Source organism: Oncorhynchus clarkii, chromosome 30, assembly GCF_045791955.1.
Source record: "Oncorhynchus clarkii lewisi isolate Uvic-CL-2024 chromosome 30, UVic_Ocla_1.0, whole genome shotgun sequence".
NCBI lineage: Eukaryota > Metazoa > Chordata > Actinopteri > Salmoniformes > Salmonidae > Oncorhynchus > Oncorhynchus clarkii.
The window spans coordinates 9,815,331-9,839,453 of record NC_092176.1 but is presented as its reverse complement, the minus strand read 5'-3'; the positions used below and the strand labels follow the sequence as shown (position 1 = coordinate 9,839,453).

General features: G+C 42.8%; 1 protein-coding gene across 1 annotated transcript in view; it reads right to left on the bottom strand.

Moving 5' to 3' along the window:
• Positions 1–24,123, bottom strand: part of LOC139389305 (transient receptor potential cation channel, subfamily M, member 3) — a 286,121-nt gene that overhangs the window by 87,216 nt on the left and 174,782 nt on the right. Inside the window, 6 exon segments of the mRNA XM_071135930.1 lie at positions 4,839–4,889; positions 5,246–5,380; positions 5,530–5,630; positions 7,009–7,081; positions 19,219–19,342; positions 19,845–20,019. Of these exon segments, the coding sequence (XP_070992031.1) occupies positions 4,839–4,889; positions 5,246–5,380; positions 5,530–5,630; positions 7,009–7,081; positions 19,219–19,342; positions 19,845–20,019 (659 nt within the window).

Sequence of the window (24,123 nt, the reverse complement as noted above, 5' to 3'; positions counted from 1 at the left end):
ACTACTGTTCTGGTCATCTCCTCTACAACATCAGACTACCATTCTGTCCCTCCCTTAAATAACATTACACTACTGTTCTGTCCCTCTCTTCTATAACATTACACGACTGTTCTGTCCCTCCCTTCTATAACATTAGACTACTGTTATGTCCCTCCCTGCTATAACATTACACTACTGTTCTGTCCCTCCCTTCTATAACATTAGACTACTGTTCTGTCCCTCCCTTAAATAACATTACACTACTGTTCTGTCCCTCTCTTCTATAACATTACACTACTGTTCTGTCCCTCTCTCCTACAACATTACAGTACTGTTCTGTCCCTCCCTCCTATAACATTACACTACTGTTCTGTCCCTCTCTTCTATAACATTAGATTACTGTTCTGTCCCTCCCTTAAATAACATTACACTACTGTTCTGTCCCTCTCTTCTATAACATTAGACTACTGTTCTGTCCCTCCCTCCTATAACATTACACTGCTGTTCTGTCCCTCTCTTCTATAACATTACACTACTGTTCAGTCCCTCCCTCCTATAACATTACACTACTGTTCTGTCCCTCTCTTCTATAACATTAGATTACTGTTCTGTCCCTCCCTTAAATAACATTACACTACTGTTCTGTCCCTCTCTTCTATAACATTAGACTACTGTTCTGTCCCTCCCTCCTATAACATTACACTGCTGTTCTGTCCCTCTCTTCTATAACATTACACTACTGTTCAGTCCCTCCCTCCTATAACATTACACTACTGTTCTGTCCCTCCCTCCTTTGACATGACACTACTGTTCTGTCCCTCTCTTCTATGACATTAGATTACTGTTCTGTCCCTCCCTTAAATAACATTACACTACTGTTCTGTCCCTCTCTTCTATAACATTAGACTACTGTTCTGTCCCTCCCTCCTATAACATTACAGTACTGTTCTGTCCCTCCCTCCTATAACATTACACTACTGTTCTGTCCCTCTCTTCTATAACATTAGATTACTGTTCTGTCCCTCCCTTAAACAACATTACACTACTGTTCTGTCCCTCTCTTCTATAACATTAGACTACTGTTCTGTTCCTCCCTCCTATAACATTACACTGCTGTTCTGTCCCTCTCTTCTATAACATTAGACTACTGTTCTGTGCCTCCCTCCTATAACATTACACGACTGTTCTGTCCCTCCCTTCTATAACACTAGATTACTGTTCTGTCCCTCCCTTAAATAACATTACACTACTGTTCTGTCCCTCCCTTAGTAACATTACACTACTGTTCTGTCCCTCCCTCCTATGACATTACACTACTGTTCTGTCCCTCCCTCCTATAACATTACACTACTCATCTGTCCCTCTCTTCTATAACATTAGATTACTGTTCTGTCCCTCCCTTAAATAACATTACAATACTGTTCTGTCCCTCCCTCCTATAACATTACACTACTGTTCTGTCCCTCCCTCCTATGACATTACACTACTGTTCTGTCCCTCTCTTCTATGACATTAGACTACTGTTCTGTTCCTCCCTCCTATAACATTACACTGCTGTTCTGTCCCTCTCTTCTATAACATTAGACTACTGTTCTGTCCCGCCCTTAAATAACATTACACTACTGTTCTGTCCCTCTCTTCCATAACATTAGACTACTGTTGTGTTCCTCCCTCCTATAACATTACACTGCTGTTCTGTCCCTCTCTTCTATAACATTAGATTACTGTTCTGTCCCTCCCTCCTATAACATTACACTACTGTTCTGTCCCTCCCTTCTATAACATTAGACTACTGTTGTGTTCCTCCCTCCTATAACATTACACTGCTGTTCTGTCCCTTTCTTCTATAACATTAGATTACTGTTCTGTCCCTCCCTCCTATAACATTACACTACTGTTCTGTCCCTCCCTTCTATAACATTACACTATTGTTCTGTCCCTCTCTTCTATAACATTACACGACTGTTCTGTCCCTCCCTTCTATAACATTAGACTACTGTTCTGTCCCTCCCTGCTATAACATTACACTACTGTTCTGTCCCTCCCTTCTATAACATTAGACTACTGTTCTGTCCCTCCCTTAAATAACATTACACTACTGTTCTGTCCCTCTCTTCTATAACATTACACTACTGTTCTGTCCCTCTCTCCTATAACATTACACTACTGTTCTGTCCCTCCCTCCTATAACATTACAGTACTGTTCTGTCCCTCCCTCCTATAACATTACACTACTGTTCTGTCCCTCTCTTCTATAACATTAGATTACTGTTCTGTCCCTCCCTTAAATAACATTACACTACTGTTCTGTCCCTCTCTTCTATAACATTAGACTACTGTTCTGTCCCTCCCTCCTATAACATTACACTGCTGTTCTGTCCCTCTCTTCTATAACATTACACTACTGTTCAGTCCCTCCCTCCTATAACATTACACTACTGTTCTGTCCCTCCCTCCTTTGACATTACACTACTGTTCTGTCCCTCTCTTCTATGACATTAGATTACTGTTCTGTCCCTCCCTTAAATAACATTACACTACTGTTCTGTCCCTCTCTTCTATAACATTAGACTACTGTTCTGTCCCTCCCTCCTATAACATTACAGTACTGTTCTGTCCCTCCCTCCTATAACATTACACTACTGTTCTGTCCCTCTCTTCTATAACATTAGATTACTGTTCTGTCCCTCCCTTAAACAACATTACACTACTGTTCTGTCCCTCTCTTCTATAACATTAGACTACTGTTCTGTTCCTCCCTCCTATAACATTACACTGCTGTTCTGTCCCTCCCTTCTATAACATTAGACTACTGTTCTGTGCCTCCCTCCTATAACATTACACGACTGTTCTGTCCCTCCCTTCTATAACATTAGATTACTGTTCTGTCCCTCCCTTAAATAACATTACACTACTGTTCTGTCCCTCCTTCCTATAACATTACACGACTGTTCTGTCCTTCCCTTCTATAACATTAGACTACTGTTCTGTCCCTCCCTCCTATAACATTACACTACTGTTCTGTCCCTCTCTTCTATAACATTAGACTACTGTTCTGGTCATCTCTTCTATAGCATTAGACTATTGTTCTGGTCCTCCTATAACATTAGACTACTGTTCTGTCCATCTCTTCTATAACATTAGACTACTGTTCTGGTCATCTCCTCTACAACATCAGACTACCATTCTGTCCCTCCCTTTGATTTATTTTAACTCACCATTTCACAGATTTTCTCTTATTGAATTTAACCCCGACATTGTCAAATAAAATAAAATAAAATGTCATTGTCCTTCATTACTCTTTTTGTCTCAGTGGATCGACGTGAACTTTTTATGCCCAAGGTCCCAAAAGCATTTGGTAATTGCCGTGTATTTGGCACACTTCAGTTAGACTCAAAAGCTTAGGCTTAGGCTACGCACTGACACCATATACAAATGCTGAAAGAAAAACCTCAATGTAGCCTGTAGAAATGAATTGCAAAAGAATGACAGATTTATGTATTTTAACCCATTGTTTTATATTTATTCAACCGCCAACCACTTGCCCTTCATCCACACAATATTTTATGACCTTTAACCTGCCCGCCTCACAGATATAACCCGCGGGGGCTGCGGCTTTTGAGTCAACCTGAGCATCACTAGTGTGCGTGTGCACGTGTGTGTGTGTGTGTGCGTGAGATTGATTAGTCCAATCCCCTGAAGTACCGGAATCCTTCTCACCCTGCGTATAGAGCTAAGGACTTTGGGAAAGTTTAGATCATGGATGGTTACACTCACCGTAACCTCTACAGCTCTCCCATTGTAGCACATGTTACTGCAATTCATTATGCTTTTATTAATCTGATCTGAATACTGATGCTGCTGACCTTTCTATGAGCTCTCACTAGAGGTCATAATCTTGAATTAAGGACGCGTACAATTGTTTTGTTACATAGGTACTGTAGTCCGGTCAGATTATTATCTAAAGGCTTTGGGGTAACACTGTCACAAATGTAATAATAACTTATTAATGAACGATTTATAAACTATTAATAACTAAACATTCCATTATTTGTAAACATTATACACATTTATAAGCATATACTGTGTAGGCTGTAAGTTTTATAAGTCTTACAATTCAAAAGCATGTATAACATTTGAATATACAAGCATTTAAGGGCATAACAGCTTGTTCATTAAAGCTAATAAAGTTAGTGCCTTTGGTGTATTATAGGATAGAATCAGTATTAGAGGGCTAAGGGACAAGCAAGACAGACACCGAGACAGAGAGTAGTGGAGAAATGAATGCCTCATATGCACTCAACAGTCATATGCACTCGAAAGGCTCTATAATTAATGACATGATGATGTTGTACACACTCAATACTCGAAGAGATACTCAATTTGGCCTAAGTTACACATATAGCAATACATAATGACAGCTCATTTTGAGTAATTGGACCTAGGCTAAGTTAACTGTGACAACCCTAATTAGAGGTGGGCCTTCCCTGGTTTAATGTCAGATCTGCAGGACTACAATACGTTTGACCAATCTAGGGTTGTGGTGCATATGGGTACATAATACCGGACTCAAATGGAGTGAGTGTGTACAGAGCAAAAGAAAGAGTAATGGGAGGGGTAGAGAGAGACAAAAGACGAAGACATCTCTAGGCAGCCGCGGCTGTAACCCCAGCTGAGAAAGGAGAAAATCCGGCTCCTAGATGCGCCGCTAGCAACAATAGCGATCTACAGAGCTAAACACAATCCGCAAAACAAAAGCAACACAAAGTCGAGACCAATAGAAAAAGTGCTGCCCTTGCGTTCGCACACAGGCGAACTCTCACACCAACGCCTACGCGGTCACACACGCGTAACTGTACCTTTTTGACGTCTCTGACCAGGTGGTGTAGTGTGTTGGATGGTCCATGCCTCTGACAAAACAAACACAAGCACAGTTCAGTCTGTGAGTCATGCCCCGACCTGCAGCAAGCTGCAGAGCTACGACAAATGGTTCATTTGAATCAAGTATTATGCCGTTGTTCATAATGAACACATATGAAGGATGTTATATTGTCTTATGTAGCCGCTATAAAGGCTTTAGGAATGCATACCTTACAGAGGAAAACCAGGAGGGAGTATAATAGTATATAACATTTTTTGTTCTACAAATACCAGGGGTTATGGCAGTTGTTGCAACATTGTTATGACTGTTTGATACATTCCATGTGACATGAAGTCAGTGAGAGGTCAGAGTTCAGAGCTGTCAGCCATGGTGGAGCTGAAGTACCGTGTTGTAGAGCTCCTCCAGTCTGGAGAGGGTGAGGAAGCGATGCATGCTCACTCCGTTCTCGATCAGCAGCTTGACGAAGTCCACTCTGTCCAGCACTAGGGCATCCAACATAGACTGCTCCAGAGAACCCACCTACCATACAAACAGGGAAGGCACAGTCAGTCAACTCAGGCTTAACCATCAAGAAACAGCATATGGATGGATTACACTTTCACTTGGACAGGGCTGTCTGTAGTCTATACTGTAAACAAGGGAGTGAGACGAGATAGGCTGGGTCTTACCGGCCACTGCTGTCCGTAGATGAAGATCTGGCTGCGGGCAATGTCCACTCGGTTCCACGCCAGGGCCAGGCTGAGCTGGTCAGGAGCCGATGCGTTGGCACCTAGGAGAAGGAACAGAGGGGACAATACACCATGTTCGAGAGCATCAATTTTGCTCAGTCGATCAACAAATAATAAGGAATAGTTATTTGTGGTGCATGGTGATTTGTAGATCATTCCGTCAGCAGTCGCCGACTGCAATCTCAAATCACTTCTCCTGCTAGCTTGGGAAGGTTGCATTTACTTTTTTCTCTGTGGGTGGGCAGAACATCACTGTTTAGCAAGCAACAAAGGAGATTGCTGTATTTGTGTGGTTCTTCTTAAAGGAAAGCCCAAGGCAGTTGTTCTTGGCCTCCGACACCTACCTCTTGCTTTCTTTTTGAGAAGATATATTTGTCAAGCTGTCGGTGATGTGATAAATTCTTTTGTGAAAAGCACTTTAACCGGTAGTTTGAAAACTTAAATGCTGAAGGGAGGCAAGTTTGAGGCGACACACCTTTTATGATGACTGGCGGTCCTACTCAGCAGAGATATTTCACAGGCTTAATAATGGGAGCTTTTACAGAGCGTGGCGACGAGATGCAGAGTGGTGTAATAGGAGTTTAATAGAGAAGTCGGTATTAAAAGGGACTGCTCGCGCTTATCACTGGTTTTAAATAACACTTTGCTCTCCGCAGCTCTGTCGTCGCTGGAGTTTATTGACCTTATCCCGCATCGATGACCCTCTATCTTTCTTTCTTTCTCTCTCACTCTCTTTTTCTCTGTCTCTCTCTCTCTCTCGATCTCTCCCTATTTCTTTCAGTGTGTCAGTCTCTCGCACACAATCTCTCTCTCTCTCTCTACCTCTTTCTCTCTGTGAAAACACACAGTTTGCATATTAAAAGTCTGCACTCTATACTGGCCAAGCTTGTGACAGTCCATCATGCCAGATACAGAGGCCAATCACAGAAATAGAGAGGGAGATGGACAGAGAGATGTGAACAGGAGGAGATGAGATGCAAAAAAATAATGAGTGTGGGGGAGAAGGATGCATAGAGAGTGTAAACATGCTAGAAACATGCATCTCCTTGACATGCTGCCAAACATGAATTATGAAGGTCCTCAGATACAGCGTTCCACTAAGGAACTCAGAGTGAGTCAATCACCTGGTATATATTTGAAAACAGGCCCAAAGGATCTGCTCCGAAGGCCTCGGAACCAGCAGCGTTGGATCCTACGCTCCTGATCAATACCATGCACTAAACAACAAGTCGAAACTATGGATTACGAGAGGGATAGAGGGAGGGATAGAGCAGTGAAACAGGGGAGGAGGAGAGGGAGAGTCTTAACTGTGCTAGAGTTGAACGGATTGGCTCAATTGGAGGATTGTGTTCTATAACCTTCTGAAGCCCACTGTCTGACTTAAGGAGCCTCTTTAAATATTAGCTATGTGTCAATTACCTTTTAGAAGAGCAGTGAGAATGGCCAGGTCAATGTCCTGGTGTCCCTCAGACCCCATCCGAAAAACGGTTATCTGAAACATAGAGAAAAGAAAGAAACAATAAGGAAGAGAGAGAGGGAGACATTTACATCATCTGTATGTGATCTATACATCACTACTCACTGGGAATTTCTTTCTTTCTTGCTTTGTGAATAAATAAATAAATGAAATGTTTTTTTACTGATAGAGATGATTAACACTGTGAGTAAACCAGTCATATCATAGCTCCGTGCTTTTGATACATGTGATTAGAATCAGCTGTATAAAGAGCTGCTGTCTGAAGCTCCGAGCAGAGGAAACTGCAATATACAGTATCATATATTCTCCTAGTTGACACACTTTGGAAACGGAAACAAAAACTGTGAAGTAGCTCGTATGCAGTGTGGTCCCAGTAGAAAAGCAGGGAAGAGAGAGAGAGAGAGAGAGAGAGAGAGAGAGAGAGAGAGAGAGAGAGAGAGAGAGAGAGAGAGAGAGAGAGAGAGAGAGAGAGAGAGAGAGAGAGAGAAATCAAGAGTGAGTGGAGACCCTTCGATGGAGTATGGTACAGTAAGCAAGAGATAAAAAAGAAGGAAGGGGTACAGAGCAAATCAGAGGGAGAGAGGAGGTAAGATAGCGGGAAGGAGGAAGGAAGGGAAAGCAGGGGGAGGGTAAAAGAGAGGGAATGCGGCAGTTCTCCCAGATTTTGTCGCATGACGGCATGTGTGTGAAGGGCACCTTGCAGCTCCACGTATGAGCTGCGTGTTCAGAAACGCTGGAGCGTGCTGAGGATCCCAGCCACAGGGTCATGAATCTATTCCTGTAATCCCTCCCTCCATCCTCCTCCCTCCCCCTCCTCCCGCCATCACATCTCCAAACCCATCTTCCCTTCTAAATGGCTCAATTTGGTGGTGCACCTTGATTTCAGCTGTCTTTAACTCGTGCCTCCCCTCAGGTTATGAATCAATAGAGTAGCTCTCCGTCTCTCTCTTTCCCTTGTTCTAAAAGCCCTTCAGACACCAAAGGGGAGAGAGAATTTGTCTGTAAGCTTGCTTGTTCATTATTTTTCCGCTACTGAGAGATGACACACATTGCCCCCTTGGAATGGGGTCCTGCAGAGAGAGAAATTAGCGTATGTATGTGTAAGAGTTACCTCCAGTACTGTGTGTCTCTATGAGCATGTGTATGAGCATTCCTGATTGTGTTTAACGTGTGAACAATGAATGTAACAAAGTTTGTTGTCATACGCACATCCTTAAAAACATCGGTGCTGGGCTAAGAAAGAATACTTGTGAAGAACAGGAAGGCTCTCACACTGTTTCTTCTCCCAATTACTTTATTGACACCGTTTTGATCCGAACCGGCTCTTCATCAAATCAAACAGAATGAGTGCTCATCTCCCAAAATATACCCATTTCACCTCACATGATGAATAATGTAAGTATATGCATACGTACACTACCGTTCAAAAGTTTGGGGTCACTTAGAAACGTCCTTGTTTTCCATGAAAATATACATGAAATGAGTTGCAAAATGAATAGGAAATATAGTCAAGATGTTGACAAGGTTATAAATAATGGTTATTATTATTTTTTATTTTATTTTAACCCCTTTTTCTCCCCAATTTCGTGGTATCCAATTGTTGTAGTAGCTACTATCTTGTCTCATCGCTACAACTCATCGCTCAACTCAAAAAGACGAAGGTTGAAAGTCATGCGTCCTCCGATACACAACCCAACCAAGCCGCACTGCTTCTTAACACAGCGCGCATCCAACCCGGAAGCCACCCGCACCAATGTGTTGGAGGAAACACCATGCACCTGGCAACCTTGGTTAGCGTGCACTGCGCCCAGCCCGCCACAGGAGTCGCTGGTGCGCAATGAGACAAGGATATCCCTGCCGGCCAAGCCCACCCTAACCCGGACGACGCTAGGCCAATTGAGGGTCGCCCCACGACCTCCCAGTCGCGGCCGGTTATGACAGAGCCTGGCAGCAAATCCAGAGTCTCTGATGGCACAGCTGGCGCTGCAGTACAGCGCCCTTAACCACTGCGCCACCCGGGAGGCCCCAAAAATAATGATTTATAATTGAAATAAAAATTGTGTCCTTCAAACTTTGCTTTCGTCAAAGAATCCTCCATTTGCAGCAACTACAGCCTTGCAGACCTTTGGAATTCTAGTTGTCAATTTGTTGAGGTAATCTGAAGAGATTTCACCACATGCTTCCAGAAGCACCTCCCACAAGTTGGATTGGCTTGAAGGGCACTTATTACCTACCATACGGTAAAGCTGTTCCCACAACAGCTCAATAGGGTTGAGATCCGTTGACTGTGCTGGCCACTCCATTATAGACAGAATACCAGCTGACTGTTTCTTCCCTAAATAGGTCTTGCATAGTTTGGAGCTGTGCTTTGGGTCATTGTCCTGTTGTACGAGGAAATTGCCTCCAACTAAACGCCGTCCACAGGGTATGGCATGGCGTTGCAAAATGGAGTGATAGCCTTCCTTCTTCAAGATCCTTTTTAACCTGTACAAATCTCCCACTTTACCACCACCAAAGCACCCCCAGACCATCACACTGCCTCCACCATGCTTGACAGATGGTGTGAAGCACTCATCCAGCATCTTTTCATTTTTTTTTTGCATCTCACGAATGTTCTTATTTGTGACCTCAAACTTAGATTAGTCTGTCCATAACACTTTTTTTACAATCTTCCTCTGTCCAGTGTCTGTGTTATTTTGCCCATCTTTTCTTTGTATTGGCCAGTCTGAGATAGGGCTTTTTCTTTGTATTGGCCAGTCTGAGATAGGGCTTTTTCTTTGTATTGGCCAGTCTGAGATAGGGCTTTTTCTTTGTATTGGCCAGTCTGAGATAGGGCTTTTTCTTTGTATTGGCCAGTCTGAGATAGGGCTTTTTCTTTGTATTGGCCAGTCTGAGATAGGGCTTTTTCTTTGTATTGGCCAGTCTGAGATAGGGCTTTTTCTTTGTATTGGCCAGTCTGAGATAGGGCTTTTTCTTTGTATTGGCCAGTCTGAGATATGGCTTTTTCTTTGTATTGGCCAGTCTGAGATAGGGCTTTTTCTTTGTATTGGCCAGTCTGAGATAGGGCTTTTTCTTTGTATTGGCCAGTCTGAGATAGGGCTTTTTCTTTGTATTGGCCAGTCTGAGATATGGCTTTTTCTTTGTATTGGCCAGTCTGAGATATGGCTTTTTCTTTGTATTGGCCAGTCTGAGATAGGGCTTTTTCTTTGCAACTCTGCCAAGAAGGCCAGCATCCCGGAGTCGCCTCTTCATTGTTGACGTTGAGATAGGTGTTTTGCGAGTACTATTTCATGAAGCTGCCAGTTAAGGACTTGTGAGGCGTCTGTTTCTCAAACTAGACACTCTAATGTACTTGTCCTCTTGCTCTGTTGTGCACCGGGGCCTCACACTCCTCTTTCTATTCTGGTTGGAAGCATTTTGCGCTGTCCTGTGAAGGGAGTAGTACACCTCGTTGTACGAGATCTTCAGTTTCTTGCCTATTTTTCCCATGGAATAGCCTTCATTTCTCAGAATAAGAATAGACTGATGAGTCTCAGAAGAAAGGATATGGATATTTTGAGCCTGTAATCAAACCCACAAATGCTGATGCTCCAGATACTCAACTAGTCTAAAGAAGGCCAGTTATATTGCCTCTTTAATCAGGACAACAGTTTTCAGCTGTGCTAACATAATTGCAAAAAGGTTTTTGAATGATCAATTAGCCATTTAAAATGATAAACTTGCATTAGCTAATGCAACGTTCCATTGGAACACAGGAGTGATGGTTGCTGTACGCCTATGTAGATATTCCATTAAAAATCAGCCGTTTCCAGCTACAATAGTCATTTACAACATTGACAATGTCTACACTGTATTTCAGATTAATTTGATGATATTTTAATGAACAAAAAATTGCTTTTCTGTCAGAAACAAGGAAACGTCTAAGTGACCCCAAACTTTTGAACGGTAGTGTACATGAGGATGATATAAATATAACTGTCAGAGAGTACGTGGTATATGTGTGTGTGTGTGTGTGTGTGTGTGTCTGTGTGTGTAAGAGTAATTGAAAGGCCTCCATCCAGGTGAAATTGGAGAGTAAATGGGATGTGATGGTTTCGATCCATCTTCATTGCCTATTTGAGGACAGGGTAATTATTGTGTGTGTTCACGTGGGTATGCATGTTGTCTGTGTGTGTGTGTGTGTGTGTGTGTGTGTGTGTGTGTGTGTGTGTGTGTGTGTGTGTGTGTGTGTGTGTGTGTGTGTGTGTGTGTGTGTGTGTGTGTGTGTGTGTGTGTGTGTGTGTGTGTGTGTGTGAGTGAGTGAGTGAGTGAGTGAGTGAGTGAGTGAGTGAGTGAGTGAGAGAGAGAGAGAGAGAGAGCCAGTGTGTGGTCAGGGATAGAATACTTAAGTGAGGGTTACATGACCAGGTGTGTGTTCCTGTGGTGGCTTTAGGACTGTCTGTATGTGTGACCATAATTCCACACACTTAGTGCACAAATCACACCGGTACACTTGAACTAAAACAGCCCTAATCCTCACTTGATCTACACAGGTGGGAACTCACTGACAAGAACACACAGATGAGTAAGTGTTGTGTGTGTGCATGCATGCGTGTTAGTGTGTGAATCCACCACAGGAGGTTGGTGGCACCTTAATTAGGGAGGACGGGTTCTTGGCAATGGCTGGAGCGGAATGGTATCAAATTCCATTTGCTCCGTTCCGGACAATATTGAGCCGTCCTCCCCTCAGCAGCCTCCAGTGGAACCCACCAGATCACTGCTTCCTATATGTGAATGACAGTAACGATGACTGTTGGAGCAGGGATGATTATTATGTGCAGCTTAAGCTACTCTGCGTGGCCTCCACCTCGTCAACTTCTCTTTTCCTTTCCTCTCCTCTTCCTCCTACTCCTACCGATCCCCCTCCTCCTCCACCCACCATAGCCCCCAAGGTGACCCTCTGCGGAGCCATGTGTTAGGGAGGGAGCACCATGTTGCCACAGCTAGGGGTATAATTTGATCACAAGAGGCTTAGTTTTCTGTCCTTACGCAGGGGTAAGAAATACACCCCTCCTCTTCTCAATTTGTATCCTACTGGGAAATATTTTCTTGAGTGCTTACTGTTGGTATAACATGTCTATATTTAATCGTGATGTATGCGTTCGTTGGTTAGACATATACCTCCATATACGTTTTTCTCTTGCACACAGATATGCTGTAGCCTCTAATACAAATTGGTCTACAGTTTGTGTGAAGGGAATATCTCATTCTGTAGATGACTGACACTTTCATGCCTATTGATTGACACGTGTCACTCGGCAATGATTGATGACACACCATAGCCATCCGCCTGTCACACCATCACATGTCGAGGAGAGGGCAGAGGAGAGAAGAGACATACTAGTCACTAGTGGGAAGCACCACTTTTAAGTGAGAATGGATGCTGTTTGATCAAGTAAACGTGAAAGTCAACCAGTAAAATACTACTTGAGTAAAAGTCTAAAAGTATTTGGTTTTAAATATACTTAAGTATCAAAAGTAGAAGTAAAAGTATAAATCATTTGAAATTCCTTATATTAAACAATGCAGCAAAGCACCATTTTCTTGTTTTTAAAATTGATGGCTAGCCAGGGGCACACTCCAACACACATACCCCAAGGTGATCCTCTGTGGAGCCATGTGCTAGGGAGGGAGCACCATGTTGCCACAGCTAGTGTTAGTCAATGGTAGGTGTATAATTTGATCACAAGGGGGTTATTTTTTTGTCATTTTGCAGGGGGAAGAAATACACCCATCTTCTTCTCCATTTGTATCCTACAGGGAAATGTTTGCTTGAGTGCTTACCGTTGGTATAACATGTCTATCTATAAATACACTCCTACATATTTATATGGACAGTGAAGCAAAAACCTTTAATTTGGATCTATACTCCAGCATTTTTTGTCTGTGACCAAACATATTGGCATCATTTCACTTTTCTTAAATAATACTAATTACCTATTTACTCACACCCCTTGACTTATTCCTCATTTGTGACCCTTTTCAGGAATCTAGACGTACTCTGTTTTTTGACAAAATGTGTTTTTTGGCAGAAATGCTTCTCGAACATGTGAACTTTCATGTACCTTAATAACAAACTTGTATGCCATCTGTAAATACGAATACAATTGCTAAATTACGAACCTAGTTGGTTTAGCCACAGAAAAAGGGAGCAACCTTCCCGCTTGCCATGGTTGGCTGAGATAATGAGTGGGCTGGACATGCCGAGAGATGAGTTTGGATTGGTCTGCCATATAGCACTCATCTGTCTATTAGAGCTGGTCAGTATGTGTTGGTAATCCTGTCTAACATGGCTTTTTTTAATGTATCGCATAGTGAAACTGCATGCATAAGTGTTGCTGTCTCCTTTCTGAAGGACAGAGTTCAGTGGAATTCGAGTATGATAGCTAAGGAGATGGAGAAAACACCTGTCTCCAGATTACTTCTTCAAACTAAGGGCAACCATGGCATCTGTGACAGGAGACGCATCCATCTATGATGTACATGGGTAAGAAAGTGGTTTCAATTCAAGTTAAAGTGTATTGTTAGCTAGCTAACGTTAGCTGGCTGGCTCGATGTTGGTTAGCTACCTACAGATTCATGCAGGGTAGTAACGTCATGAGTTGTGATTATGGTTCACTGTTTAGCTAGCTACATGTCTTAACAAAATACTCCACTATGTAACCATTTCAGGTGCGTTTGTAAATTCAGTCTGGCCATCTACTCCGATTTCAGAGCACTCTCATCTGAGTTTGCCAGAGTGCAGAATAACTGATGAATTTACGAACACTCAACAACAGTTGAATATGGCCGGTGTCAGGAAACGTCGGCATAAAAAGCTTAATTAAATTGTTGCAAGCAGCACAGTTACAGTCACCAATGCTCTGGATAACATGAAAACAACCTAACCAGCTCTGCTCGGCCGAGTAAAACGGTCAGAGTTTGGGTTGGGGCTAAAGCTTAAAAGGGTGTGAATGATGCTGAATGAGTGTAAACAAAGAAGAGCTCTCCAGTAGGTACCAAAAATTATTCAAAGGCCATTTTCTCAAAGTGAGGTTACAAGTTTATCAACTTTCAAAGCAGAATTACTTTTCAATTTTTGTCAAATGCAGTATATTACATACCATTTTGTGGCCCTGTGTTTCTGCTTTCATCCAACGTATAAAAAAAAAACACAATTTCAAATTTTGCTACTTAACACTGAATCAAGGTGGTCGGTCACATTTTGTTGTGTTGGTGTCTGAATTCTAAATGTGTTATTCTCAGAAGTTGTGCCACTGGCCTACACACAATACCTCATAATGTCAAAGTGGAATTATGTTTTCACAAATGAATAAAAAATGTAAAGCTGAAATGGCTTGAGTCAATAATTATTCAGCCCCTTTGTCATGGTAAGCCTAAATCATTTCAGGAGTAAAAATTTGATAAAAAGAATAGAATAGAGCTAAGTACAGGGAAAATCCTAACAGTAAACCTGTTTCCAACAGATACTGGGAGACAAATTCACCTTTCAGCAGGATAATAAACTAAAACACAAGGCCAAATATATACACTGGAGTTGCTTACCAAGACATTCAATATTCCTCAGTTGCCTTGTTACATTTGAAATCGGATTGAAAATCTATTGGCAAGACTCGAAAATGGCTGTCTAGCAATGATCAACAACCAACTTCACAGAGCTTTAAAAATACTATTGTGCAAATATTGTACAATCCCGGTGTGAAAAGTTCATAGAGACTTACCCAGAAAGAATGACAGCTGTAATCGATGCCAAAGGTGATTCTAACATGTATCGATTCAGGGGTGTTAATACTTAAGGAAATTAGACATTTCTGCATTTCATTCTCAATACATTTTCAAAAATGTCTAATACTTCTCACTTTACCATTATGGTGTATTGTGTGTAATTGGGTGGGAATTATGTATTTTTTCATACATTTTGAATTCAAGCTGTAACACAACAAAATGTGGAATGTATAAAATGTAGTCAAAAGTTTAGTGTTCAGTACACATTCCTTACACATGACCCGCTATGGAGATGGCTACTAATAGAAATCTTCATCGAAACACTGACTACACGAAAGAGCACCGCACCTGCTGTGTGAAACCGCGCAGATTTGAATGTCATGGTGACATATAGGCTACAAGCCCAAAGGATTCTCATTCATATTCCATCATCCAAACACATTAGTCCCACGTCATCAGAAATCTTACGGCATTGCCTTGGTCTAAACTCTATCGAGCTTTATCTACTCAACGCCAAACTACCGGGCTTGGCATTAGCATTAGCCTCAGCCAAACTAGACCAAGGTGGCAGCACAAACCAACCAATCTTCCTCAGTATGATCCATCCCATAGATGATGTACTGTACTGTAGTAAAGTAGTGGTAGATAGTGGTGGCAGTAGTTGAGGAAGAGATTTACTCTTTTGCCTATCAGATATTCTTGGCTCCACAGCTGCTCTAGAGACTACACGCGACTGGGTGTCCTGGAGTTCCATCTGCTTGAGCGTGGAAACCTCACAGAGCTCAGATCAATCCACTTACACACCCAACATCTGTGATGAGCATCTCTCTCTCTCTCTCTCTCTCTATGTGTGTGTCCATACAGTGCCTTGCGAAAGTATTCGGCCCCCTTGAACTTTGCGACCTTTTGCCACATTTCAGGCTTCAAACATAAAGATATAAAACTGTATTTTTTTTGTTTGTGAAGAATCAACAACAAGTGGGACACAATCATGAAGTGGAACATTTATTGGATATTTCAAACTTTTTTAACAAATCAAAAACTGAAAAATTGGGCGTGCAAAATTATTCAGCCCCTTTACTTTCAGTGCAGCAAACTCTCTCCAGAAGTTCAGTGAGGATCTCTGAATGATCCAATGTTGACCTAAATTACTAATGATGATAAATACAATCCACCTGTGTGTAATCAAGTCTCCGTATAAATGCACCTGCACTGTGATAGTCTCAGAGGTCCGTTGAAAGCGCAGAGAGCATCATGAAGAACAAGGAACACACCAGGCAGGTCCGAGATACTGTTGTGAAGAAGTTTAAAGCCGGATTTGGATACAAAAAGATTTCCCAAGCTTTAAACATCCCAAGGAGCACTGAGCAAGCGATAATAATGAAATGGAAGGAGTATCAGACCACTGCAAATCTACCAAGACCTGGCCGTCCCTCTAAACTTTCAGCTCATACAAGGAGAAGACTGATCAGAGATGCAGCCAAGAGGCCCATGATCACTCTGGATGAACTGCAGAGATCTACAGCTGAGGTGGGAGACTCTGTCCATAGGACAACAATCAGTCGTATATTGCACAAATCTGGCCTTTATGGAAGAGTGGCAAGAAGAAAGCCATTTCTTAAAGATATCCATAAAAAGTGTTGTTTAAAGTTTGCCACAAGCCACCTGGGAGACACACCAAACATGTGGAAGAAGGTGCTCTGGTCAGATGAAACCAAAATTGAACTTTTTGGCAACAATGCAAAACGTTATGTTTGGCGTAAAAGCAACACAGCTCATCACCCTGAACACACCATCCCCACTGTCAAACATGGTGGTGGCAACATCATGGTTTGGGCCTGCTTTTCTTCAGCAGGGACAGGGAAGATGGTTAAAATTTATGGGAAGATGGATGGAGCCAAATACAGGACCATTCTGGAAGAAAACCTGATGGAGTCTGCAAAAGACCTGAGACTGGGACGGAGATTTGTCTTCCAACAAGACAATGATCCAAAACATAAAGCAAAATCTACAATGGAATGGTTCAAAAATAAACATATCCAGGTGTTAGAATGGCCAAGTCAAAGTCCAGACCTGAATCCAATCGAGAATCTGTGGAAAGAACTGAAAACTGCTGTTCACAAATGCTCTCCATCCAACCTCACTGAGCTTGAGCTGTTTTGCAAGGAGGAATGGGAAAAAATGTCAGTCTCTCGATGTGCAAAACTGATAGAGACATACCCCAAGCGACTTACAGCTGTAATCGCAGCGAAAGGTGGCGCTACAAAGTATTAACTTAAGGGGGCTGAATAATTTTGCACGCCCAATTTTTCAGTTTTTGATTTGTTAAAAAAGTTTGAAATATCCAATAAATGTCGTTCCACTTCATGATTGTGTCCCACTTGTTGTTGATTCTTCACAAAAAAAATAAAGTTTTATATCTTTATGTTTGAAGCCTGAAATGTGGCAAAAGGTCGCAAAGTTCAAGGGGGCCGAATACTTTCGCAAGGCACTGTATAAGGGGGAAGAAAACATGGAAGAAAAAAATAGGATGCACAATGAAAAGGAGAAAACAACCACACCAACACAAATCATCACATTACAAGGCACATTTTTTTTGGCACATGACAAAGGAACAAAGGAGAGACAAAATGAACGCTCAAAAACAAAATTGACGCAAAACATTCAACAAAGTGTATATATTGTTTAATTTCAATAGATATACAATTACAAAACAATAAATTACGTAGGGAGAGGAGGGACATAGTTCATAGTAAAAGTATGTGCAACCATGAATAACATGTCAACAATAGCAGCTAACATATGTCAATATGGTTGGAAAGTGGAGACAAATGTAAACATTACTGGAGACACCTTATGCTTGCAAAGTGTAGTGCAGTAGCAACTGTAAATGGGTGAATTGTTACACCCCACAGTTAGCCAAGTTAGTTAGCTAGCTAGCTAGACAAAATTGCTTGCAGTTATTTAACTTAGCAACTGCCCCTACACTGTTTTGCTAGCTACCATAATGGTATTGTGTAAACATATCCCCGATTTGACATGGCGTCTCCAGTTGTGTTCATATTTTAACGATTGTGATGAAATCCACTTTCCAAGCGTATTGTGCAACTGAAATTTGAATGTGTGTATTATAAACAAAGTGTGTATTTTAAAACCTTTATATAACAGAGTGTGCATTTGCATATTGAGGCCGACTTTCCATGCAAATTACATGATGCATGTGCTTGTGTAACCAACTGTTAAATTAGAATATTGTAAAGCAAAGGCATGTGTTTGTTTGGTGCATGCAGGCTAATGGAGGCTCAGGTGTTTAATGAGTACAGACACAGTGTGTTATTTTCATCTCAGGCACAGTATGTATGACGATAATATCTCATGGTTTGGAATGGACACAGCAGTGTGTGTTTGTGTGTGTGTGTGTGTGTGTGTGTGTGTGTGTGACTAATACCGTCTGCCTGGAACTCAAAACTCACTGATTACCATGTGATTACCTTCATTATCCACTTACCATAGTGCTTGTTTCTTGCCCTGTGAAATGTGACTTTGTGCCAGGCATAGTGCAGTGATAATATGTATCATTGTGTTTGTAGTGGGACAGTGTACTACACATTGAGGATGATCACTATAATAAGCATGCAGCTTCTCTCTGCAAGAAACACTGATCTGAAGAGACCACCGCCTGAGCAAGGGAAGGTTAATTAGGGAAGGTTAATTATGTGAGTGACAGTTCACTAAACACAGCTTGTGGGGTATGTTTCAAATGGATATGACAGATGGACAGGAGAGAAAGCAGCCTAAAGCCGAACCAGTAGGTCCTGGATGACATCAGAGGGCCTTTAAATACACAGCCCTATCACAGCCCCAATCCCCTAGATACAGATGTAAGTAATATGGCAGAAATTCCACTAGCCTATTAGACGTGGAGGTGGAGCTGTTATAATATCGCTTAAACCTATCACATCCTCTCAGATCTCCACTAGTGTCTAGGGGGTAAGGGCTAAAGGGGTTGTTTCTGGACAGGGCCACAGTCTCATTATTCCCAAATCTTCTCTTTTTTTATCTTTACATTGACATCTATGTTTTTCTCCCTAATCCCCATCACACTGGTGCTTGAGACTTTGTACAGTTGATCAGGGCTCTCCAACCCTGTTCCTGGAGAGCTACCGTCCTGTAGGTTTTCACTCCTACTCTAATCTAGCACACCTGATTCTATTAATTAGCTGGTTGATAAGCTGAGTCAGGTTAGTTACAACTGGGGTTGGAGAGAAAACCTACAGGTGGGTAGCTCTCCGGGAAACAGGGTTGTAGTAAAGCCCTGCAGTAGAGGCATGGTGAGTTAGGGTAGGGGATGTTTCCAAGGTGACGAGTGAGCGAGCCTGAACACTCACCAGCTCCTTCTTCTTCATGCATTCCATGAGGATGATGAAGAGGTGCTGGGCCTGAGTCCGGCTGTACGTGAAGGTCTTCTGGATGGTCACCAGCAACTGGTCCCTCAGAGACTCATTTATGATCCTGGTAAAAATGAGCAAAAAGGAGAAAGAGGAAAGGGAAAGAGGGAGGAAGAGCAGAAGGGAGAAAGGAGAGATGATGAATTGTGGTCAATAAGGGTAAAAGAGACCTGGACGAGAAACTTACATTTAAGTTGAAGTATTAAAGGCACACCTCAGGATTTTGGCAATGATGCCCTCTATCTACTTACCCAGAGTCAGATGAACTCGTGGATACCATTTTTATGTTTCTGTGTCCAGTATGAAGGACGTTATAGGTAGTTGCGCTAACTACAGCCATTGCGCTAACGCTAGTTAGCATTGGCTCGCAACACTACCTCTAACTTCCTTCATACTGGACACAGACATAAAATTGGTATCCACGAGTTCATAAAGGGCCTCATTGCAAAATGATCCATTTAACGTTTATCCTAAGTATTAGGACTGTATTTGGGACACACTACTAATGCACCTTAATGCACCCGCAATACTGTAGCAAATCTGTGTATGTGATATGTGACACGTACCCTCCCTCCTCAGAGTACTTGTGTCCAAATGCCAGGATGTCCGAAGCACGCCCGCTCCCATCACACACCACCACGGGCACAGGTGGCGTGTCCCTTAGGTACTCTAACACGATGGAGATCACATTAGGACCCCCCTCCACTATCAGAGCCACCACTGGCACTCCCTGACCAATACCTACAGAGAGAGAAAGGGAGGAAGGGGGTAGGGAGCAAAAGAGAAAGAGAGAGAGATAGTGGTGGAAGAAGGAAGGAAAACCAGACAGGAAAGAAATCAGAAAACAGAGAAAAAAAAGGTGCAAACGAAAAGCACTCATTAAATCCCACAGGAGTACCCTGACAGACAGCAATGAGGGAGATGTGACTGACAAAATTTAAATGGGGGCCGTGTTGCGTGCCACAATTCAACAAGTGCCCCGACATCTCACCTCTCAACTAAAATAGAAATGCTGCTTAAAGATGAATTTGTGCCACAAGTCTGGCAGCAGCATTCAGAGAGTTTCCTATTTCTATGGATATTTCTGAGCATCTAGCGGAAGCACGGAGCCGCGCTTGAGCCGCATAGATGCCCTGGAGCGAGTACACTCCTGCTGCACAGAGGGACGGCCTCAAACTGGCTAATCAGAAGCTATTAAAGGGATATTTCAGGATTTTGGCAATGAAGTCCTAACTAGTGTTAGCGCTAGCTTAGCGCAAAGACAGTCTCCTGAGCTAAGCTAGTTAGCTTTGGCCCGAGAAACTAACTCTACCTTCCTTCATTCTGGACGCAGAGACATACAAATAGTATCCGGAAGTTCATCTGACTCCGGGGAAGTAGATAAACGGTTTCATTGCCAAAATCCTGAACTATCCCTTTAAGACTCATTAGAGGTAATTAACAGGTGGGTTCTGGAGCTTACACAGACTGGGAGAACGGGCTTGGAAAGAGAAAGGATGCACATAAGCCCTACAGTACCAAACCCCCACAAGGACGCCCAGTTCTCTCTGAGCTTCTCGCTCTCTCTCTTTCTGTCACACTCTCTGTCTCTCATTTAGCTGCCACCAGTCATTTTTTTCACTCAAATTCAAAAGCCATGTCCCTGCTGGATCCTCCCTCCCATCCTTGCCTGCATAATTTCACTGTGGATAGGTGGGCCACTGACTCAGGTCCCGCTCACACGTGCCATCATTGTGTCTTGCTCGCTACAGGCAAAGTTACATAAAGAGGGAGCTATTTTAGGGCCTAGCATACTTTAAAGGTAAGAACATCACCACACTGTACATCAGGCGCAGGAGAACAAGTAGGCTTGTCTATTCATAACGGTTTTAATTGACTTCTTCTCTTACTCTTTACCTCTTCATGTGTCATGAGCAAGCGATGATGGCTACTGCGGTTTGAGGGACACCACTCGCACCTGAAGGGATTAGGCTCCAATTGACAAGACACCAGATGAGGAAGGGAGAGCGCAGCTGGGTCGTTGCTAATTGGCTAGAGAGAGAGAGCGAGAGAGCGGTGCCTGCATACACCACAACACACCACACCACTCAAACTGGATGAAAGAGCAGGTACAGACTGCACTGTCTTACAGTATGTCTCCTACTAAAGCTAGTTGATATGTCTGAGGGTTAGAGCAAGGTGTTGGCAACAAGGTGCTGGGTGGTGGGTTTCGATTCCCACTTGGGCCACATCTACAGAATATTTGTTTAAGTGTCAATGCTAGCAGTTCTGCAAGTGGAATAAAAGCAGTCTGATAAATGACCATGCTATATTGTTATTATATGAATATCTATGGTCTCTCAGGTAGAGTAGGGACATCAGTATTCCTTCTTAACTGACATCACAGAGCCATTTAGAAACAGACTGACAGTTATCTTTGTGCTCTTTGTTGGGTAGGATGGAAGAGCTGTGAAAAGAGCTCTCCAAAATGGAAAATATTGAAACGTTTCTAAAAAAAGATAACTAATCTCTCATAGTTGTGTGGGGAGGAGATTACTCTGGAGTCTATGGAGTAGAACGTTAGGCTTTGCGAGACAAGTCATTTGTTTTGTCAGCACACACTGTGTCAGTACCTCCTCTGATAACATTTCCACAACAGCTAACAGTCATGTTGCTGAAATGAAATCAGGGCATTTACAAACCCAATGGCAAACAGATTCTTTAACAGATACCATTACTCCATCACTAACATGTTCACTACCATCCCGTTTATATAAGAGACATCAATTTTGAGTTTTCTGTGTTAGATTAGAGGCTTTACTTGTGCTAGGAGCTCGTAACTGGAGCAGATCAATCCCTTTCTCTCTTTGAATGCTCTCGCTCCATCTCTCTTTCTATCTCCGCTGGCAGCTCCACACACCCAACCACCCCTCTGTATCTACTTTCTCCCCCCCCCCCCCCCCCACTCTTTTTTTCTCTCTTTCTCTCTACCTCTCCCTCTTTGACGTCCACGGCCCCTGCTCAAAAATATTAAGAGAAAGAAAGAGAGCGACAGCGCGGAAGAGGGGAGGAGGAGAGAAAAAGGGCCGTTAGAGCGAGCCTCACCATCCTCCAACATCTATCTTTAGCCCGAGAGGGAGGGGTTGTGAGGGGAACACATGTGACACGCTTAAAAGGACCTCATTATAGTTCCATTGACTCACCCAGAGAAACATTAGCATGGCTGGAGGAGGTTCCTCTATGTGGGTCGTTTTCACACGTCTAGGCCTACCCTCATCATCCCAACTGCACTTGCTAGCACCTATTTCTTCAGAGAGGACTGGCAAATTGGATCCATGAATGTATTAAGATGTGAAATGTAGAGAAGAGAAGATTAGAGATGGACATAAAGGTCCGGGTTCTACAGAGCTGCTGCTCCATTTCCGTTACTTATGTCTCCGTCACGCTTTGACTGGTCGGTTCTTCTGTTCTCTTCTGGATAGAATCCATCCAATTCTATTTCAGCTGTGCTGCATCGTGGAAGGATTTGTGACCCAAAACGAGTCATGCTCACTAAGACCAAGAGAATTAAGTTAGATTGTGGGAATTTACCTTTTCAGAGGGATAGCATGGAAAGACAGGTGAGAGTGTGAAATGGAACAGATTTGAACCCATGCCAGCACAGGTATGACTGTGTGCTGGAAGTGGTGGCACTAACCGCTAGACCACCGGATTGTGGGATATTGTTTACTGCACTATTTGAGAAGGTCTGGTCATACAAATGTCCTAGGTGGGAAAGGTTGGATTTTGCCAAAACCCCAAATTGAATCAAATGTATTTTCTCTACAGTAATGGCCATATGTTTTGAGAATTACACAAATATACATTTTCACAAAGTCTGCTGCCTCAGTTTGTATGATGGCAATTTGCATACACTCCAGAATGTTATGAAGAGTGATCAGATGAATTGCAATGAATTGCAAAGTCCCTCTTTGCCATGCAAATGAACCGAATCCCCCAAAAATATTTCCACTGCATTTCAGCCCTGCCACAAAAGGACCAGCTGACATGTCAGTGATTCTCTCGTTAACACAGGTGTGAGTGTTGACGAGGACAAGGCTGGAGATCACTCTGTCATGCTGATTGAGTTCGAATAACAGACTGGAAACTTCAAAAGGAGGGTGGTGCTTGGAATCATTGTTCTTCCTCTGTCAACCATGGTTACCTGAAAGGAAACACGTGCCGTCATCATTGCTTTGCACAAAAAGGGCTTCACAGGCAAGGATATTGCTGCCAGTAAGATTGCACTTAAATCAACCATTTATCGGATCATCAAGAACTTCAAGGAGAGCAGTTTGAATGTTGTGAAGAAGGCTTCAGGGCGCCCAAGAAAGTCCAGAAAGCGCCAGGACCGTATCCTAAAGTTGATTCAACTGCGGGATCGGGGCCCCACCAATACAGAGCTTGCTCAGGAATGGCAGCAGCCAGGTGTGAGTGCATCTGCACGCACAGTGAGGTGAAGACTTTTGGAGGATTGCCTGGTGTCAAGAAGGGCAGCAAAGAAGCCACTTCTCTCCAGGAAAAACATCAGGGACAGACTGATATTCTGCAAAAGGTACAGGGATTGGACTGCTGAGGACTGGGGTAAAGTCATTTTCTCAGATTATTTGGGGCATCCGGAAAAAAGCTTGTCCAGAGTAGACAAGGTGAGTGCTACCATCAGTCTTGTGCCATGCCAACAGTAAAGCATCAATGAACAATGGTTTTTGACAGCATGATGGAGCACCTTGACATAAGGGCAAAGTGATAACTAAGTGGCTTTGGGAACAAAACATCAATATTTTGGGTCCATGGCCAGGAAACTCCACAGACTCTAATCCCATTGAG